The following is a 16,242-nucleotide window of genomic DNA, read 5'->3' as shown; positions in this document are numbered from 1 at the left end:
AAATAATAAATCATTTTCCTTGATGATCAATATTAAACATAATTAAAACATTTTTTAAAAATAAATTCTGTATAAATATTTAACTTATAAATATATTAAATAAATCAAACTTTTGATTTATAATTTAAATTATAAAATAAAAAATCCTGTTAGACTAAATATAACATGATATAATATATAAAAATTAAATATTTTGATTATGATGTTATATATAATTGTCGGCTTTTAAAATTATATTTTTATATAAAATTTTAAAAAAAAAAACTTTAAAATATTATAAGCACCGCAAACTCTAATTCACTTCTTTATTACTATATTTTATTATTTAATTATTTTAATTTATTATTTAATATTATATAATTAAAATTATAATATAATAAAAAAATTTATATAAATTAAAAATTTTATAAATATTTTAAATATAATAGCATAAAAAATAATAAATAAAATTTTTAAAAAAATCAACAATAATCGATATTTTAATTTAATATAAAATTATTTAATAAGTACACTTGCTTCCCAATATACTATTGTTGAAAAATTAGAATTCCACACAAGAAAGATGTCATTTCCCGCTTTATAAACTATAAAACGAAAATTTGGTCTCCTAAATGTTTTCAGCTATCCCTATTTGTTCTTTTTCACATCTCAAGTTCAACTTCTATGGAACAAAAATCACAAGGGAGTAATGTTCTGATACAAATAGCAGAGAGAATTAATGTACAGACACAGCCAGCAGAGAGAGATTTTATATTTCTAAGATCTGATTTTACACATCCGCTAGCAGAATCCAAAGGGCAAATCTAATGAAGCTTCAGCGTATTCAGACTCCGGTGATGTACAAGCTAGCTGCAAAAACAATATCGCGCTTTATGGCATTTGATGCAAGTTCCATTTTCTTATAGAGCGCAGAGTTGCCCATGATAGATGCTGCATTTTTGAATTCACGACAGGTTTCGTCCAACCTCACAATAGTCCTCACTATCAGGCCTTCAGGAACATCCGTAAGTTCACAGATATCGGCAAATGCAGTTCCCTGCCAGAAGAAGAAAAGTCACGGTGTCAATGCTATGCCAAAAGAAACTTCTTGTTAACTATGATGTGTGTATTGGTGTGTGTTGTTAAGAAAGCGAACCTTTGCCCATTCATAGACGACTTGTACAAGACCAAATTTAAGATTCTCCTTTGCATACTCTTCCGGGTTTATTGATAGTTTGAACTCGGCTTGAAGTTCCCCAAGCCTCATTGCTGTCAAGTACAATCTATAGATATAATACTTTGAATTAGAATGGAACTCAGGGAAAGAATAATATTTATCGTGCTTCAACTAATGAAAACTGCCCCATTACAACAAAGAATTGCATGAGACTTAACCACTCATCTAACCAAATGTAAGTACACAGCTTAAAAGATGAGGAATTTAGAACGGTGGCAGATTTTTATAAGAACCTCATTCACATACAACAGCAACAAATCAAGAAAGAAATTTGAAACTCAAGATTGGCGCCGGATAAAATATTTATGTTACTTGTATCATGATCATCTTCAATGTGATTACTCAGAAACTAGTGAGTTCTGGAGCACTCTACAAGCATGGACTTCGATGGCAGTCTTTATGAGTAAATTTTTTAACTTTTTTAGGTCTAAATCAAATGGCATACAGCATAAAGGTTAGTGCCAAGCATGAAATAAGAAACAAACACTAAAACGTTAAGAAAAAATAGTAAAACAGAGGATAAACCAAAATAAAGCATTAAACCTCTGCCTTGCTTTAGATAGCTTGGGAGTAAGAGAAGGCTCAGATGTATTTTTTTGCTGAAATACAAAGGCTGACATTAATGCAACTGCTTCTTCAGGCTCCAGGTCATCAAGTTGATTCTCAAATAAGCACTCTGTACATATCAGCTCCTCCCCTGAATTCATCTCACAAGCAACACGACCTTTAATTTGAACTACAAGATCAGCATCTATGCATCCAATTTCCTTGAGAACATCTATCTGTGAAAGAGTTCTACAAAGTTCAGAGAATGTACCAAGGAAATGACACCACACTTTTAACTGATGAAAAGCACAAAAAGTAAGAAACATGCTAACATAGACATACCCGGCCCTGAAATTCAGGCATCTGCTGAAGTGCTTCATCAGACATTTGGAACATAAGAGATTTAACTTCCTCATTGTGCCTAGAAATACTTTCTGCTAACTTAAGGTGCTCTTCCAATTTTACACACCCATGGCATTTATTTGTTGACATCTTTTGCAATAGATGAGTCCATTTGTAGTATGTTTCCACAAGATTTACATCTTTCAACTTCAGATCTGAAACCAAACAAAAGATGAAAGAACAAAAATTGTCACCAGGTTAACAGTCAGATTAAATCCATGTTTACCAATTATCAATGCCACAAATGTGCCTTCAAAAACATTGATTCCTTTCTAATAGTCAGATATGTTACTAATTTATGTTCTGTAGATATTCTGGAATTAACAATTTTAAATTGATCATATAGATAGCCAACTCAGAAAATTACCAATGCCAACAGACAACTCAGAAAATTACCACTACATATTAGAATAGTATGAATTTGTAGACTGAGGTTTTATTTTCAGCTAGTACTTCCAACAAAGACTTCCTAAGAAGCAACTCAAGCAACACAGCCATAACCACCTAGCATGCAACTCTGTTGAACTTCCTGTTTCTATTTCATTACCAGTTTTACCAAGAGACGAATAAGCAACTCTGTTGACAAAGAAAGAACATTTTTTGCCACTAAATTTATAATGAATGTATTAGTATTCACCGGAAACTAAATTTACCGAATGCTTCTAAGTCTAGAAATTGTTACCGTGTGCTAGCAAGCTCCAAATTAGAACTGCATCATATAAAAAAATTATGCTGCATCTTTTATCTCCAGCCAGACTAAATGACACATTATGCAGTTTAACTGTGCCACCAAATTGTCAAAATAATATGTTAATTGAATGGCAGCCATACCTTTTAATGGATCTAAGGCTGGTGGGTATTTGACTCCTTTGGATTTTAAATCCAATAGCTGCTGAGCTGTCTGAGAGAAAGCAGCATTGCTAACAACTTCAAGGAGCCTAACTTGATCAACCTTTATCTTGCAATTGCATATGCATAAAAATTCCTGATTATCAAACCCTCTAACCTCATAATTCACACCAGCTGCAGTACCATGGTGTGGTAATTTTAAGTTCACTGCACCTGACCCTTTACGCGAAGCAACTGAAGAAAAATACTCATCTTCGAAAGTGCGTTTTGTTTTTGGTAACATAAAATAACCTTGTGGTAAATTGGAACTTTTGTTATCACCACCCGCAGGACTTTGAGACACTGATGGTATGTCAGGTTTCAGCACTAAAACAATGTACTGTTTGTTACTGGCTGAAGATCCTTTCAAAACAACTCCTAGTAAGTGATCCCCATCCTGTCAATCAGTAAAGACATAAATATAGACACTACACGCACAGATCTATTAATTAGAGTTGTAACTTCATGAAATAAAGGTCATGTACATGTAGTTCAATAAGAGGATATATTGCTTGGTGGGACAATATGGTGAAATTAATAGAACAGGTACACCTCGAATGAGATCTAGCATACAACAGCATGAGCATGGCCTATTTCCATCTCATATGAGATGAGAATAAATAAGGATATAATTGCTTGGGGAAATTATAATGTAATTAAAAACTTCATGTCCCCTTTTTTTCCTCAAAAGACCAAGAATATCACACCCACCAGACTCCTGGCAGACTTCTCAAACTGGTTATCGTATGCCATTTCACCAGCAATCATATATATATTTGTTTTTTGGAAATGCCAGCAATCAAATATAGACATTAAACAAATATCACGATCTGCAAGTAACTTAATGCAAATCAGAAGAATGTTACTAAAATTTCCGAAAAGAAGAACTATTAGCTTAACGAGCGATTCACAAGCACAGAAACAAAATATAGAAGTTAATAATAAGCACATAAAATGGTTGCTATCCAGAAGATGATGAAACAAACTAAAAATATATCAACGCACATAGTAACTATGTTTTAGAACTCACTGATTGTGATTTCATGACAACTACTCTGCCAGGTGTAAGAAATTGTTGGGCAAGAGGAGACTGCATGACAGCTTTTGATATCTGATTGTGGTATTTCTCAGCTTCTGCACACATCTCATAGTACTCCTCAATTGCCGGTTCACCTTTAATACATCTATATGCAAACAGCCACACATTATAAACTATGAAAATGTAGCACGAGACACAATGTTCCAAAGCAAAAATGATAACTTCCAATGATCAAGCGAAGTATCATTGTCTTAAGACTATTGGATGCCAAATCAGAAACAACTGAACTGGAGATCAATCTTTATTCACTGAGAAAGAGGAAGAAGAAGAAGAAGAAGAAGGAGAGAGAGAGAGAGAGAGAGAGAGAGACAGACAGACAGAGACAGAGACAAATCATGACAGTAAGATGTGTTTGGATAGACACTTGTAAAGGTCTTTTATTGTAAGTGATCATTTGAAAAGCCTCCTTAGAAGTTTCTTTTTTGGCAACACATAATTTTGGGCAATTTGGGCAAGAAAAATCTCCACTTAACCGTCTGTCTAAATAGGTGGACTTCTTTAAAGATCTCTCTCTATCACAGCTGAAACATTTTGGACATTTCTCCAATGCCATACTGTTGGATGGGATTGTAGCCATGGTCCTCGCCATGGCAGTAGTGTAGGCTGCAACCAGGATCTAACTTGTTGCCAAGCCACCTTCATTACTCTGCCTTTTGTTAAAAGCCTGAGTGAAGATTAATGGCTCAAACTTCCAAAACTATACACTGTGCGCCTTCATGAATCCTGATTGGATACTGAATTTTCAATGAGTTTTCTATTAACTGGTTTTTGTTTATTGCTGTATTTACTGGTTATGGATTATTGTACAACAAAATATGGCTGAGCGTCCGAGAGAGAAGTAGAAGAGAAAAACTACGAAGTATAACCCAAGTAGAGAATTTTGAAATGTAAGAAATTGAAAGAACTTTCAATCTACTTCCCAAGAAGATGATAATGAGTTCTTCATCCAGACACAATCTAAGAGCTTAAACCATTGACACACATCTAACAATCCGTATCCATGTCAAAGTTGACGTGATCAAGATTTCACCCTTGACATACTTACTCAACTTTGGTTTGTTGGGCAAGTTTCCGCATTAGTAATTGCTGCTTTTCTGGAAGCTTCTTCTGGGCATGAAATTCAGCAAAACTTCTTTTCAACATGTCCTCCACCTATACAGTAATAGATAACAGTAATGTTGATGAGATAACAGATCATTGGAAATTGCTTCAGAAAACTTTAACCTCAATAACTGTTAATTCAGACTAATAATTAAAAAGTTTTTATAGTGGGGAAACCATACAAGTCTATGCGTGCCTCAGTAATATATCAAGATAAGAAAACAGATGCCACAATACAAACACCAACATGAATTTCAACTAAGAATGCACCCAAACAACATAATGTATGTAACACAAACTCTGAAAGATTTACCATTTTACAATCACATATGAGACTTTTGCTGATTAGGATACAAATTGGCAAAAATATCCGAATGAGCCAAATTCAGAATTCATCTCAGCTACATTCACAAATCTCAAAGGGATATTCTTTTCTTGAGATTATATTTATCCACATTTTCTTTTCTCTTTATAAACAGAGTTGAATGAACTGCAGAGGTAAACAATAAACTATAATCTCTCAGAAGATAATAAGGAGGTCTTCATAACAACCACTTCAAATTTTCAAAATGGAATATTAGATACAAAAACAGAGGCCAGGAGTTTGCTCTTGGCACTGTCAGCACCTATGTGGATGTAATTGTTTTTAGCATGTGCATGTGCCTCCCCCTCTCCCTTCCCCCCCCCCCCCCACAACATCACAAAAATCTGTCACCATGCCACAATATCATGATATCAAACGCAAGAAATTAAATAATCTGATAATCATAAATGGAAATAAACATCTAACCCTCCAAAGTCTATTTATAGGAAGATGTTACAAACTTGTAACCAGCAGATAAAATCCAAAATCTGAAATTAGTAGTACCTTCAACTCTTCAACACGCAGGAGATGAAGGATCATTATGTAAGTTAGTCGAAACTGAGATTCAAGCCTAGTTGCACTTCCAACTATTACACGCTTCAAATCCCCCTCTTCCGGAATTTCATCACGACACATTACAATAACGGTACCAATCTTATCAAGTCCTCTTCTGCCTGCACGTCCTGCCATTTGAGTATATTCTCCAGGAAGTAGTTGTCTAAATTCCTTACCATCAAACTTCCTTAAAGTATCAAAAACAACCTGATAAAAGTCTCAAGGACGATACATTAGATTTAAAAATGTTACATATACTAGGTAATCATGCAATAGATGACATCACTTAATTAGACTACTAGGTTGTAGGAATTTGCACAAAAAGCATACCTATCATTTGTGCAATTTAGTCTTCTAATTTCCAAATATGCAGTTCCTCTAATAAAAGTATATTTAAGAAAAAAGAGTGAAGCAGCCAGAGGAAATTAAATTGATGCATATTGAAGGGGGGAAAAAAAAGAGGAACAAGAAACAGCCTGTAAAAAGCAAACAAGTATCCTCCATCTGCTTACATCATGCAGTGTAGCAGTAAACTTTTTCCCAATTTCAATGGCATCATCAAATAAAGACTCACCGTTCTAGCTGGAGCATTGACACCCATTGCAAATGTCTCTGTTGAGAACAATACCTACAATAGAACCAGAGGATATCGTCAAATATATTGCACTATGATTTAACAGAACATATGTGTCTCATAGCCATATCGCTTAGAACCACAGGATTAGTTCAAAGATTGAAATAGCTTGTTTAAGAGAAAATGAGAAAGGATTACAATAATAGGACACCAAGGAAGTGCAACACGTAAAAACGAAACATATTGATCAAAGATAGATTATATAAAAAAAATAAAAAATATCCCCTTTGTCAGCACCAGTTGAGCCTTAAACAAAAGATACAGAGGATTCTTATTCAAGGACCAAAATGTTTCACAATGAAAAGAAACAGGCAGGAGGTTATGCAACTTTACTTTAATCACACCACGACAGAAAAGCATTTCAACCACTTCTTTAACAATAGGAAGCAACCCTGCATGATGAACACCAATCCCTCTGCGAAGAAGACTTTGAACTCTGACAACCTGTACAACATATCAGATAAATATGTCTGAAATTCAGGTAGTTCTACGTAAATTTAAAAAGAAATAAAAGAGAAGCAACATAGGGAACCAAACCTGAGGTAAATTGCGGTCAGACCCCTTCAGTCTTGAAAAAGCTTTGTCACAAAATACTTGGATTTCACTTTTCTCAGAACTACTAGTGAGATCAGTTCCATACAAACTATCAGCTGATTTATCACAGCGATTCTTTGAGAAACAGAATATAACTACCTAAGAATGGAAATTAAAGCAAAAACGGTCAAAACATAGTAACTTAGATGACCATATGCATAACGTTTTTTAAAAAAATTGCCTAATACAAACATGGTATGTCAAAATAATATACAAAACTTCATTACTTTTTTTTTCCTTTTTCTGGTCCCATATAAACCGAAAATCTGTATCTCAGTCTAATTAATTGGCTTAACAGGACATGATTGTTCATTAACAACAACCAATGTACAGATAAGTAATAACAACAAAATGTACCAAAAGAAAAAACTAAGAGATATTTTGCAACTTTTGAAGGAGGGCTGTCATTTTGAATCTTCACAAACATTTTTTTTCATGCAAGTAACGAAAATGAAGAAAACTTGAATCTGCAAGAACTTTCTGCTCTATTATTTTCAAATATTACCAGAAGCCAAGTACTAAAAATTACTTTTGGAAAATATAAACATACAGGCAGTAGTGACATTTTAGAAAGCTTGTTAATAAGCAACAACCAAACTGAAGCTTCTGATCTACGCAACCCCCAATTGTTGTGGCCACTACCATTATTCTGATTCCCTCCACCACGCCCTGAGATGTTCCCAGAATTTATTGAACCAGAATGCTTGCTCTGTTTGCTACGGTTAGGATTTTCACGTTTCTGAGATCGAGTCCCATCATGAGCTGCTGAAGATCCAACATATCTTCCACCACTAACTGAAACCGGATTCTTTTTCTTACATGCATCTTTAGCAGCTTTCAATCCTTGTGGAATAAAAGATTCACTTTCACACACTTTGTAAAGTTCTCCTGAATAAAACAGGCAGTGCTCTAGTGGGACAGGTCTTTTACTAGTCCTGAAAAAAGAAATAAACAACCTCAGAACCAAAAAAAATTAAAAAGCTGATAAGTTGACCAATAATTATTCTTTATATGATAAGGAAATAATCGCACAAAACTCAAGATATTCCAGAGGAATATAACTGAATTAGTTATCATCATACCGTTGCCACTTACCCAGTAACACGAATCTGCTTTTGCTTTGTCCGACCAATCCAGTCAGCAAACTCAATTGTGTTTGGCACCTGAAAGATAAGAACAAATGTTGTATGAAATATATTGGCATGGTATGCTCCAGAAGGAGATGAAGATGCACCAAACAAGAGATGCAATGCATACACGTGTGGCAGGTGAACAAGCTAATAAATGGCCTTCACAAAATACAGAAAGGAATGCAAGTGACAAGAATATCCTTGCCGATCTTTGTTTCAGTGTTACATGATTATGGAGGTTCACCAACTATTCAAATTTAAAACTCCTTAAGCACCACTAGTTTATGAAAACTAAGATATATCAAGAACGACAAAATGGGAAGTGTAGTTTGCAAAGCCTTGCAGTTTTGCCAACAAATGATTATAAGTAGAATCCAAGATAGCATAAATGCAGATCATCTCATTAATAATTAACTATATGAATTTAGGGGTCATGAAGGGATTTTTGAGGAAGTTTGAAACATGGGTAGTATGTTGTTATGTTGAGTTCTCTTTCAGGTGCTGATTCAATTCAATGGATGATTTCGAACATAACCTCTGAATTCTCTTTCAAGAGCTTCTAGAAAAATGTTTTGCTTCACCTCCTCTTTTCAATTTTCTATCCAACACAGATGGCTTCATAAGAAAGGATTCAAATTTCAAGTCAAAATCAACTGGTTCAGACAACAAATTTCCCTGCCATGAGGTCACTTCACTCAGAAATTTATCGCGTAGGCTTCAAGTTTCTGGAATTGCTGATTGGTTCTGAACACAAATTCCTATGATATGTCATCCTTGTCTATCTCTTCAAATTTCAAGACCTCTAATTTGTAGCCTATTGGTTATTCGTGTGGCTCCAGTTTTCAAGTTTCATTTGTCACTTGAGGTCTCCAATAATGGCAGTTTCAGTTTAGTCTCTGATTTTGCAATTTCATATATAAATTATATATATTACATTGGTAAATAAAATGCCAGATCGACTATTTATCTGTATTGCCAACTAAGAGTAGCTACCACCAGCTCATAATATATCCAAAAAGTTGCAAACTTCATGTTCTCAATGAGATTCGAATTTGTGACCTTCAAGTGGAGCACAAATGTCTTAACCACTAGACTATCATGATCGTGGTGCTATTTCTCTATATTAGCTATTAGCTTTTAATCAATTTAGATATAATTCTATCATCAATTTGGACAGTTTCCGACTTGCACATGGCCGTATTTTTTAGCCTCATTAGGGTATCAATAATATTTGTCATTTTACCTTCCCCCCAAAAAAAAGAACAATTACCTCCATGAAACCAACAACCAAATGTTCAGTGCTTATAATCCTAAATTCCATAAATTTATAGGATATATTACCTTTAAACTGGTCAAGTTTTGTTTGCATCTAGAATAAAAAGAAGTACATCTACAATGAGTACTTTTTTAATGTGAAGGGCTAACAGACAAAGCCCGAGCAGAGATAGCACCTTAAGCCAATATTAGCCAATACAAATTATCACAAAAATTGTTACTCCAACCGCTAGCTCGTAAGATTGCATACGTATAGATAAAGAAAACAAATACCGTCGCAGAAAGGAGGACAAAATTTATATGCCTTGGAAGCATGATTATAACTTCTTCCCAAACTACACCTCTTTCAACATCATTGACGTAGTGCACTTCATCAAATATAACCTACCCACCATAGGCACAACAATACAGAAACAAATAAGCCATGATTTACACCAAGTTAACGAAATTGGTGTCAGTTGCGGAGATACTTTATTAGAAACTTCATGAAATAATGATCAGATTTATAAATATATATTACATATACAGGGAAAAAAAGAGCTGATTTTACCCATTCAATATCACGTATGATATCGGCACCACGGTAAAGCATTGATCTCAATATCTCAGTGGTCATGATGAGACAAGAAGCCTCTGGCCTCAAGCTAACATCACCAGTAAGAAGACCTACATCAAACTTTCCGCAAAAGTCTCTATACTTTTGGTTGCTGATGGTCTTAATAGGAGCAGTATATACAGCTCTAGTGCAGTGCTGCATAACATGAAAGTATATTTTAAAATTTTAGCATAAAATCTAAAAGAACAGAAAAAGAAAATCCAGTGTGCTTGACCAAGGAATTTATAGCAATATATAAAATCACAGACAGCTAGTGAATGTAGAAGATCACACTTTTGTTGCCAAAGCAAATGCATATTCTGCAACCACTGTCTTTCCAGCTGATGTATGGGCTGCCACAAAAACAGAGTCCCCCTTTTCCAGATAATAGATAGCCTGTAAGAACCATGTTGAGTAGAGGAAAAAAAGGAGCACGTATGAGGAGCATACAGAAGAACATCTAGAGTTTCCTTTAGACATAAAACATTACCAAAGAAAAAAGAAAACAAGCAGAGCATTTGTGCTGTAAATTTTCAGTTTTCATCTTTTTTTTTGGGCCTTTTATGCAAGAGCTTTATCAACTCTGAGATTACAGAATTAGAGGGAAAGTGAAAGATTAAACCATGGGTTGAGATGTGATGCATACATGTCACATGCCAGTTAATCATGAAAGTTGCAGCAAACAATACACACAAAAGCTGCTTTAGTCATACAAAGACACTACTAGCTACTATGTAGAAGAAGCAAAAATATCCAATACGCCTACAGAGGAATATATGAATAAAAATTTTCTTTAAAGAGAGAAACAGAACAAAATCAAGATCCCCCAAGTCCCAAGCTATTAAACATACAAAATTACAAGTAGACCAATAAAAGGAAGAGAAGGCCAACAAAAGAACTTATAACTGAGTGGGTAGGACTCATGACAAAAGTGGGTCCCAGAGTATTTTGAACTTGTTAAATTGCTTGAATGCCACATCTAAAAAAAATGCATAACATAAAATAACAGAAGAAAGATATTTTGCAAACTATTTGTCTATTTGATCTAATGAGATTTAGTTAAAGAATAGAATTCAGTAATTTAATTCAAAAAGACTGTCAGATTAATCAAATATATGCATTACAGTTTTAACTTCTGGAAATTTTTTTTTTAATTCCAAGTTCAACCGAAGTGTTTGCTATGGGAACAAAGGTAAGAAAAAGAAAAATTGACCAAGTACCTCTTTTTGGAATTTATCCAATTCGAAGGGGAAATCAAAGGCCATTTCAGGAACAAGTTCATGAAAGTGATCAGCAATTCCTTCACTCCCACCACTAACTGCCCAGACCTGCTAAGAAATAAATTCACTAACCCAAACTGTACAATATCCAGAAGAACAAATATTGTTAAGATGAAAGAGGGTGAAACTAGTAGCAATGAATTTCAAGTAAGCACCTCCTTCTGCGGCTGTCCACTGCCATCATTAGTCCCATCCACCATTGGGGATGGTGCCTCTCTTTCAACTGACAAAATCTCATCCAATGGAGATAATTCAGACTCAAGTACATTCGTGTTCACATCAATCTTACTTGCCTCTGCATCGGACACAGAGGACTCTGTTTCTGACAAATCACCTTCATAAACAGCACTGTCTTAGAAATCAAAGTACAAGTGAAAAAGTACCATCTTAGTCCAATAATATGTGACAACAGTTTCATCAGACAACCAATCAGAACCAACCTTCTTCCATGCAAAACCATTCAGTTAACAGAAAGGTATGTGAACCTTTAGCAGAAAATTCCTTACGTTACTCAAAATTCAGATGCAATCATTCTACTGATCTGTGACTAATTCAGTTATAAAAACATCTCAGTGATTCCCAATTTCAAGTAATTATGGATGAAGATAATTCCCGAATGCAACACTTGTCCGCAGTCCTGCATAAACATCTTTCTTCCAATCCTTCATCCAACCAAAGCAAAGGTCTAAATGAGTTACGAATCTCAGAAGGTTAAATACTTCTACAAGACACCAGTCTGTTCACCTGTCTCCAATCAGTTTGGAGGAGAACTTGAATCTGAATTACAATTGAAGCTTACCCGACAAACCCAACTGTTATAGTAAAAAACAACTTCTTTTGCTGCAGTTTACAGACCCTATTATATACTTTTATTTTGGGCGTATAGCCGGGAGTTAATCCCTCAACCTCACACTTTCTGAGGTCAAGAAATCCAAACTGAGCTGAAGCTCACTGGTTAACCAGAAAACAACATCAATGCATCACAAACCCGACTCTTATAGTAAAAAACAACTTCATTTGCTGCAGTTTACAGACCTATTATATACTTTTTTTGGGGCGTACAGCCGGGAGTTAATCCCTCAACCTCACACTTAGTGAGGTCAAGAAATCCAAACTGAGCTGAAGCTCACTGGTTAACCAGAAAACAACATGAATGCATCACAAGATGGATTTAGTCTAACCAATAGCATGTAATTCATATGACATGACACTTTCCTCACCCCGTCTCAAAGCAAAGGAAATATGGATCTAGCCAAAGAACCAAGCAAAAAGGCAACCTCATCTTAAGACTAATTGTGCTTGAATCCATAAGGATATGATCTTATAAACAGATGGTTCCATTAAGAAATTTCAAGGAGCATATCATACATACCATCCCTGCCATATTCAGCAACCACATCTTCTTCCCAAGCTTTTTTGAACAGGTCATCAAATTGCACCGATAGCTCACTCTGGAAGCAGCATCCATATAAAAGGCAGCGATCAAACATAAGACATACACACTTAGTAGTTATTAAACAAGTTGGTAATGGACAGCATAACGCATTTTTAAGAGGAAACCACAATGCATGGCACAACTCACCAACTTTTCATCAGCTGTCCTATTGAGTGAACTTTGGTCCTCATAAACACTCCAATTGCGTGGATATTCCTTCAAAAAATGTCATAAAATAAATTGTGTAGATTAGAATTCAGAAGAGCTAGAATAAAAACAAACAAACTCTGTTCAATTTTGGGCTTGAAAATGATACATTAAGGGACAATACCTTAATATTACCCAGATTTAATCCCCGCTTAAAGCTGGGAGGAACAGTCTGAGCAGGGCCACCATTTAGGATCTCACGTACCCATTCACCATTCAGAGCACCATCAGGAAGGATTCTCTCTAAAGATGAGGAATTCTCCAAACCTCCTGGCCGAAAAGGGCGGTTATTTATGCCTCCTCTCACAAAATCTGCTGAGGGTCCAACAGCACGTTGAAAGGGACCTGGATCTTCATCGCCTACCATCAATTCTGACACATCCACCTAAACCAATATGACAATCCAGCTCTCCAGCCAAAGTTAGGAATAGAAGAAAATCGAATGCTCAAGAAGCCTGTCAAGACCTTATTGCCTTGCCACCTTTTATTCTAAGCTTATACACCAGAAAAGATTATAGTGGCTGTAGTAATTCTGAAACCTTAATACTGGTGTTGCATGTCAGAGAGATCACTTACCTGCACTGAAGTGGGTTCCCATATTCCTTTCTCCGATCCCTTCTTCTGGCGCCTAAACGGCAACTCCCACTTTGGAACCATAACGGAGCGGGGCACAGATGGCTCCAGTGGTACTTCTGCTCTCCCAAACCAATCAAATTTCCATTGCCTTCCATCTTTTTCTGCAGAAAATTCATCAGGATCCAATCTTGGCAAGAGATATTCCTCCTCAATATGCTCTTTTATCGATTCAGGCGTATCTCTAGGAAATGCAGGAGGCTGTAACACGTATAAAGAAATTAAGCTATATCCAGTAAGAATAAGCTCAGCCAAAATGCTGAAGATACCTCTAATTAAAGAGAGCATAATATACATTTCACATAGCTTTCACAAAGTCCAGCTTCTTCAATAATGCAGGCCCATTACCAGTTAAAATTTTTAAGAAAAATTCTTAACATTCCTTACAGGAAAAGCCAGCACCCGAAATCTACTCATGCGTCAACTTTGCTAAATGACCATGAAGCTTTTTCGTTGAAAACCATAAATAAGAACAACAATTAGCCATTGCTGTCATTATAGTTAATCTGAATACCGGAAATCTCCCTGTTAATATTAGTAGCCTCAACAACTAAGATAGGCATAATTACAACATCTTAAAAGCTAATGAAACAAGAAACAGACAAGCAAAGCAGTAAACAAAGTCAGCATAAAACCAAAAGCTTAAGCCAAAACATCGGCTAGTTAGACAAATCATGGAGTTAATGATTTTAGTAACATAGTTTTAATCAATTAAACCCTAGAGGACCACCTAAAATACGCTTCGAGCTTAAATCTCCTTTGTTTTACTGTGAAAAAAATATGGGAATTATATGCGAGCTTATGCGGTTGCTAGACTGCAAACTCACAAGGATAAAATCCGGCAACGACCTCACGGGGTCGACACGCTCCACGGTATAAACCGGCTCGACCCGGAGGTGGCCGCTGTGACCGGAGAATCCGACCCGAAAAGCGAGCTCATTTGCTGCCTGGATCCGATCCATTTACTGCTTCTAAGCCTTTTTTTCCTTTTAAAATTTCAAAAGTTCAGAGTTTGGAGCCTTTGGCGCTTTTGCTGCTTCGGTTTCTGGTTTCCTTCATTCGAAGAATTATGGTTTTCGCGGGTTTTGAGTGACGAACGGATGGAGCCAGTGACTAACGAAGAAGCTGGTATTACATATATGATGAACAGTCCACCGTTTTATCCTTCAACACATGGAAACGTCTGTCGTTTCGTTTTCTGCGGGTAGAAGTAAAATATTTTTGTCTTCCCCCAACAAAAAAAAGAAAAAGAAAAAGGAACAAGTCGGATCTAAGTGGAGAAGTAGGGAAAATAGTAGACTTGAATGACGAATTAAACTTGTTTAAGAATCTTTTGAAATCTAAAATATAAGAGGTTATTCCATAAATTACATAAACGTTGTAAGCTAAATAATCTAAGTTATAATTTAAAAATGTAAAATCTTTTTCTTTTTACTGTTCAATCAAATAAACCCAACAAAATTATTATATTGATGATAAAAAAAAATTTTGTACAAAATATTTTTATATAAGCACTAGGCTAATACGACACGACCCACAAAATTTTGTTGTGTTGTCTATCGGACCAAAATATGTAATAGATCATTTCATTTTCAAGGGATTTACGTTCAACAAACATTAAGTTCAGTTATGAATGTTATAATTTTGTTCACAATAAAGTCAATACATTAATCAAAATTACTTCGTGACTCCTAAGCGACATGATAGCCAATGAGGAGTCATTACAGTGCTTTGATTGTGGCTGTTGTTTCAGTCAATAACGCGTGGTGATCATACAGCTTGGCAGTCCAAACATGTTTCCATATGCATTTTTCGTCAGTTAGGGCTACAGCTATGAATGAGTATTCATGCTTGAGCACTACATCACATATAAGCATTATACATTGATCTCTTTTGATTTTTGAGAGAATAGTCTCTATTTGAAGTTTGAAACAAGATTATTGTTATTGGATGATAAAGTTGTTTTACTAATATGCTCCACGTGGTAGATTTGGGTTTTTTATTTTCATGTGATTTTATTTCTCCATGATCGTAGCATGTATATCACAATGGAGGCACATATTTTTTAAAGAAATAAATACCACAATAAATACACATAGTAGCACTTTCTTCAATACTTTCTCACCATTAAATTACAGTTTTTTTTTTGTTTGGATACAAGGGAGAAAAAAAGCAAATAGAGACAATTAAAGAGTGCACATTCTAGGCTAGGAGACTCCAATAAAGTCCTCACAAATGATACTCAGAAACTCAGCGGGTGGCTACAGCAGATAGTAGAATCTGAGGGA

General features: G+C 35.3%; 1 protein-coding gene across 3 annotated transcripts; it reads right to left on the bottom strand.

Annotated features, from left to right (window-relative positions):
* Positions 1 to 547: 547 nt before the first annotated feature.
* LOC110810013 (RNA helicase, ATP-dependent, SK12/DOB1 protein) lies at positions 548 to 15,230 on the bottom strand. 3 transcript variants are annotated; one of them, XM_088214222.1, is made up of 23 exons: positions 14,782 to 15,230; positions 13,898 to 14,155; positions 13,446 to 13,706; positions 13,262 to 13,330; positions 13,052 to 13,130; positions 11,835 to 12,013; positions 11,620 to 11,727; positions 10,694 to 10,795; positions 10,355 to 10,555; positions 10,078 to 10,188; positions 8,495 to 8,562; positions 7,950 to 8,334; positions 7,343 to 7,498; positions 7,139 to 7,249; positions 6,746 to 6,799; positions 6,121 to 6,378; positions 5,197 to 5,303; positions 4,083 to 4,236; positions 2,996 to 3,449; positions 2,105 to 2,319; positions 1,760 to 1,998; positions 1,136 to 1,262; positions 548 to 1,036 (listed from the first exon to the last, which is right to left on the bottom strand). In XM_088214222.1, exons 1-23 carry the CDS (start codon positions 14,914 to 14,916, stop codon positions 824 to 826), a joined length of 4,044 nt encoding a protein of 1,347 aa, XP_088070348.1. In that variant the 5' UTR covers positions 14,917 to 15,230; the 3' UTR covers positions 548 to 823. The 3 variants fall into 3 exon arrangements, with proteins under 3 accessions (XP_088070348.1, XP_088070349.1, XP_088070350.1); XM_088214223.1 differs by lacking the exon at positions 10,078 to 10,188; XM_088214224.1 differs by lacking the exon at positions 14,782 to 15,230 and having other exon boundaries at positions 13,446 to 13,693; positions 13,898 to 14,067.
* Positions 15,231 to 16,242: the final 1,012 nt, after the last annotated feature.

Source organism: Carica papaya, chromosome 2 (genome assembly GCF_054855325.1).
Source record: "Carica papaya isolate Zhongbai chromosome 2, ASM5485532v1, whole genome shotgun sequence".
NCBI classification, from domain to species: Eukaryota; Viridiplantae; Streptophyta; class Magnoliopsida; order Brassicales; family Caricaceae; genus Carica; species Carica papaya.
The sequence above is the reverse complement of the archived record's forward strand: the minus strand, read 5'-3'. Positions and strand labels throughout refer to the sequence as shown.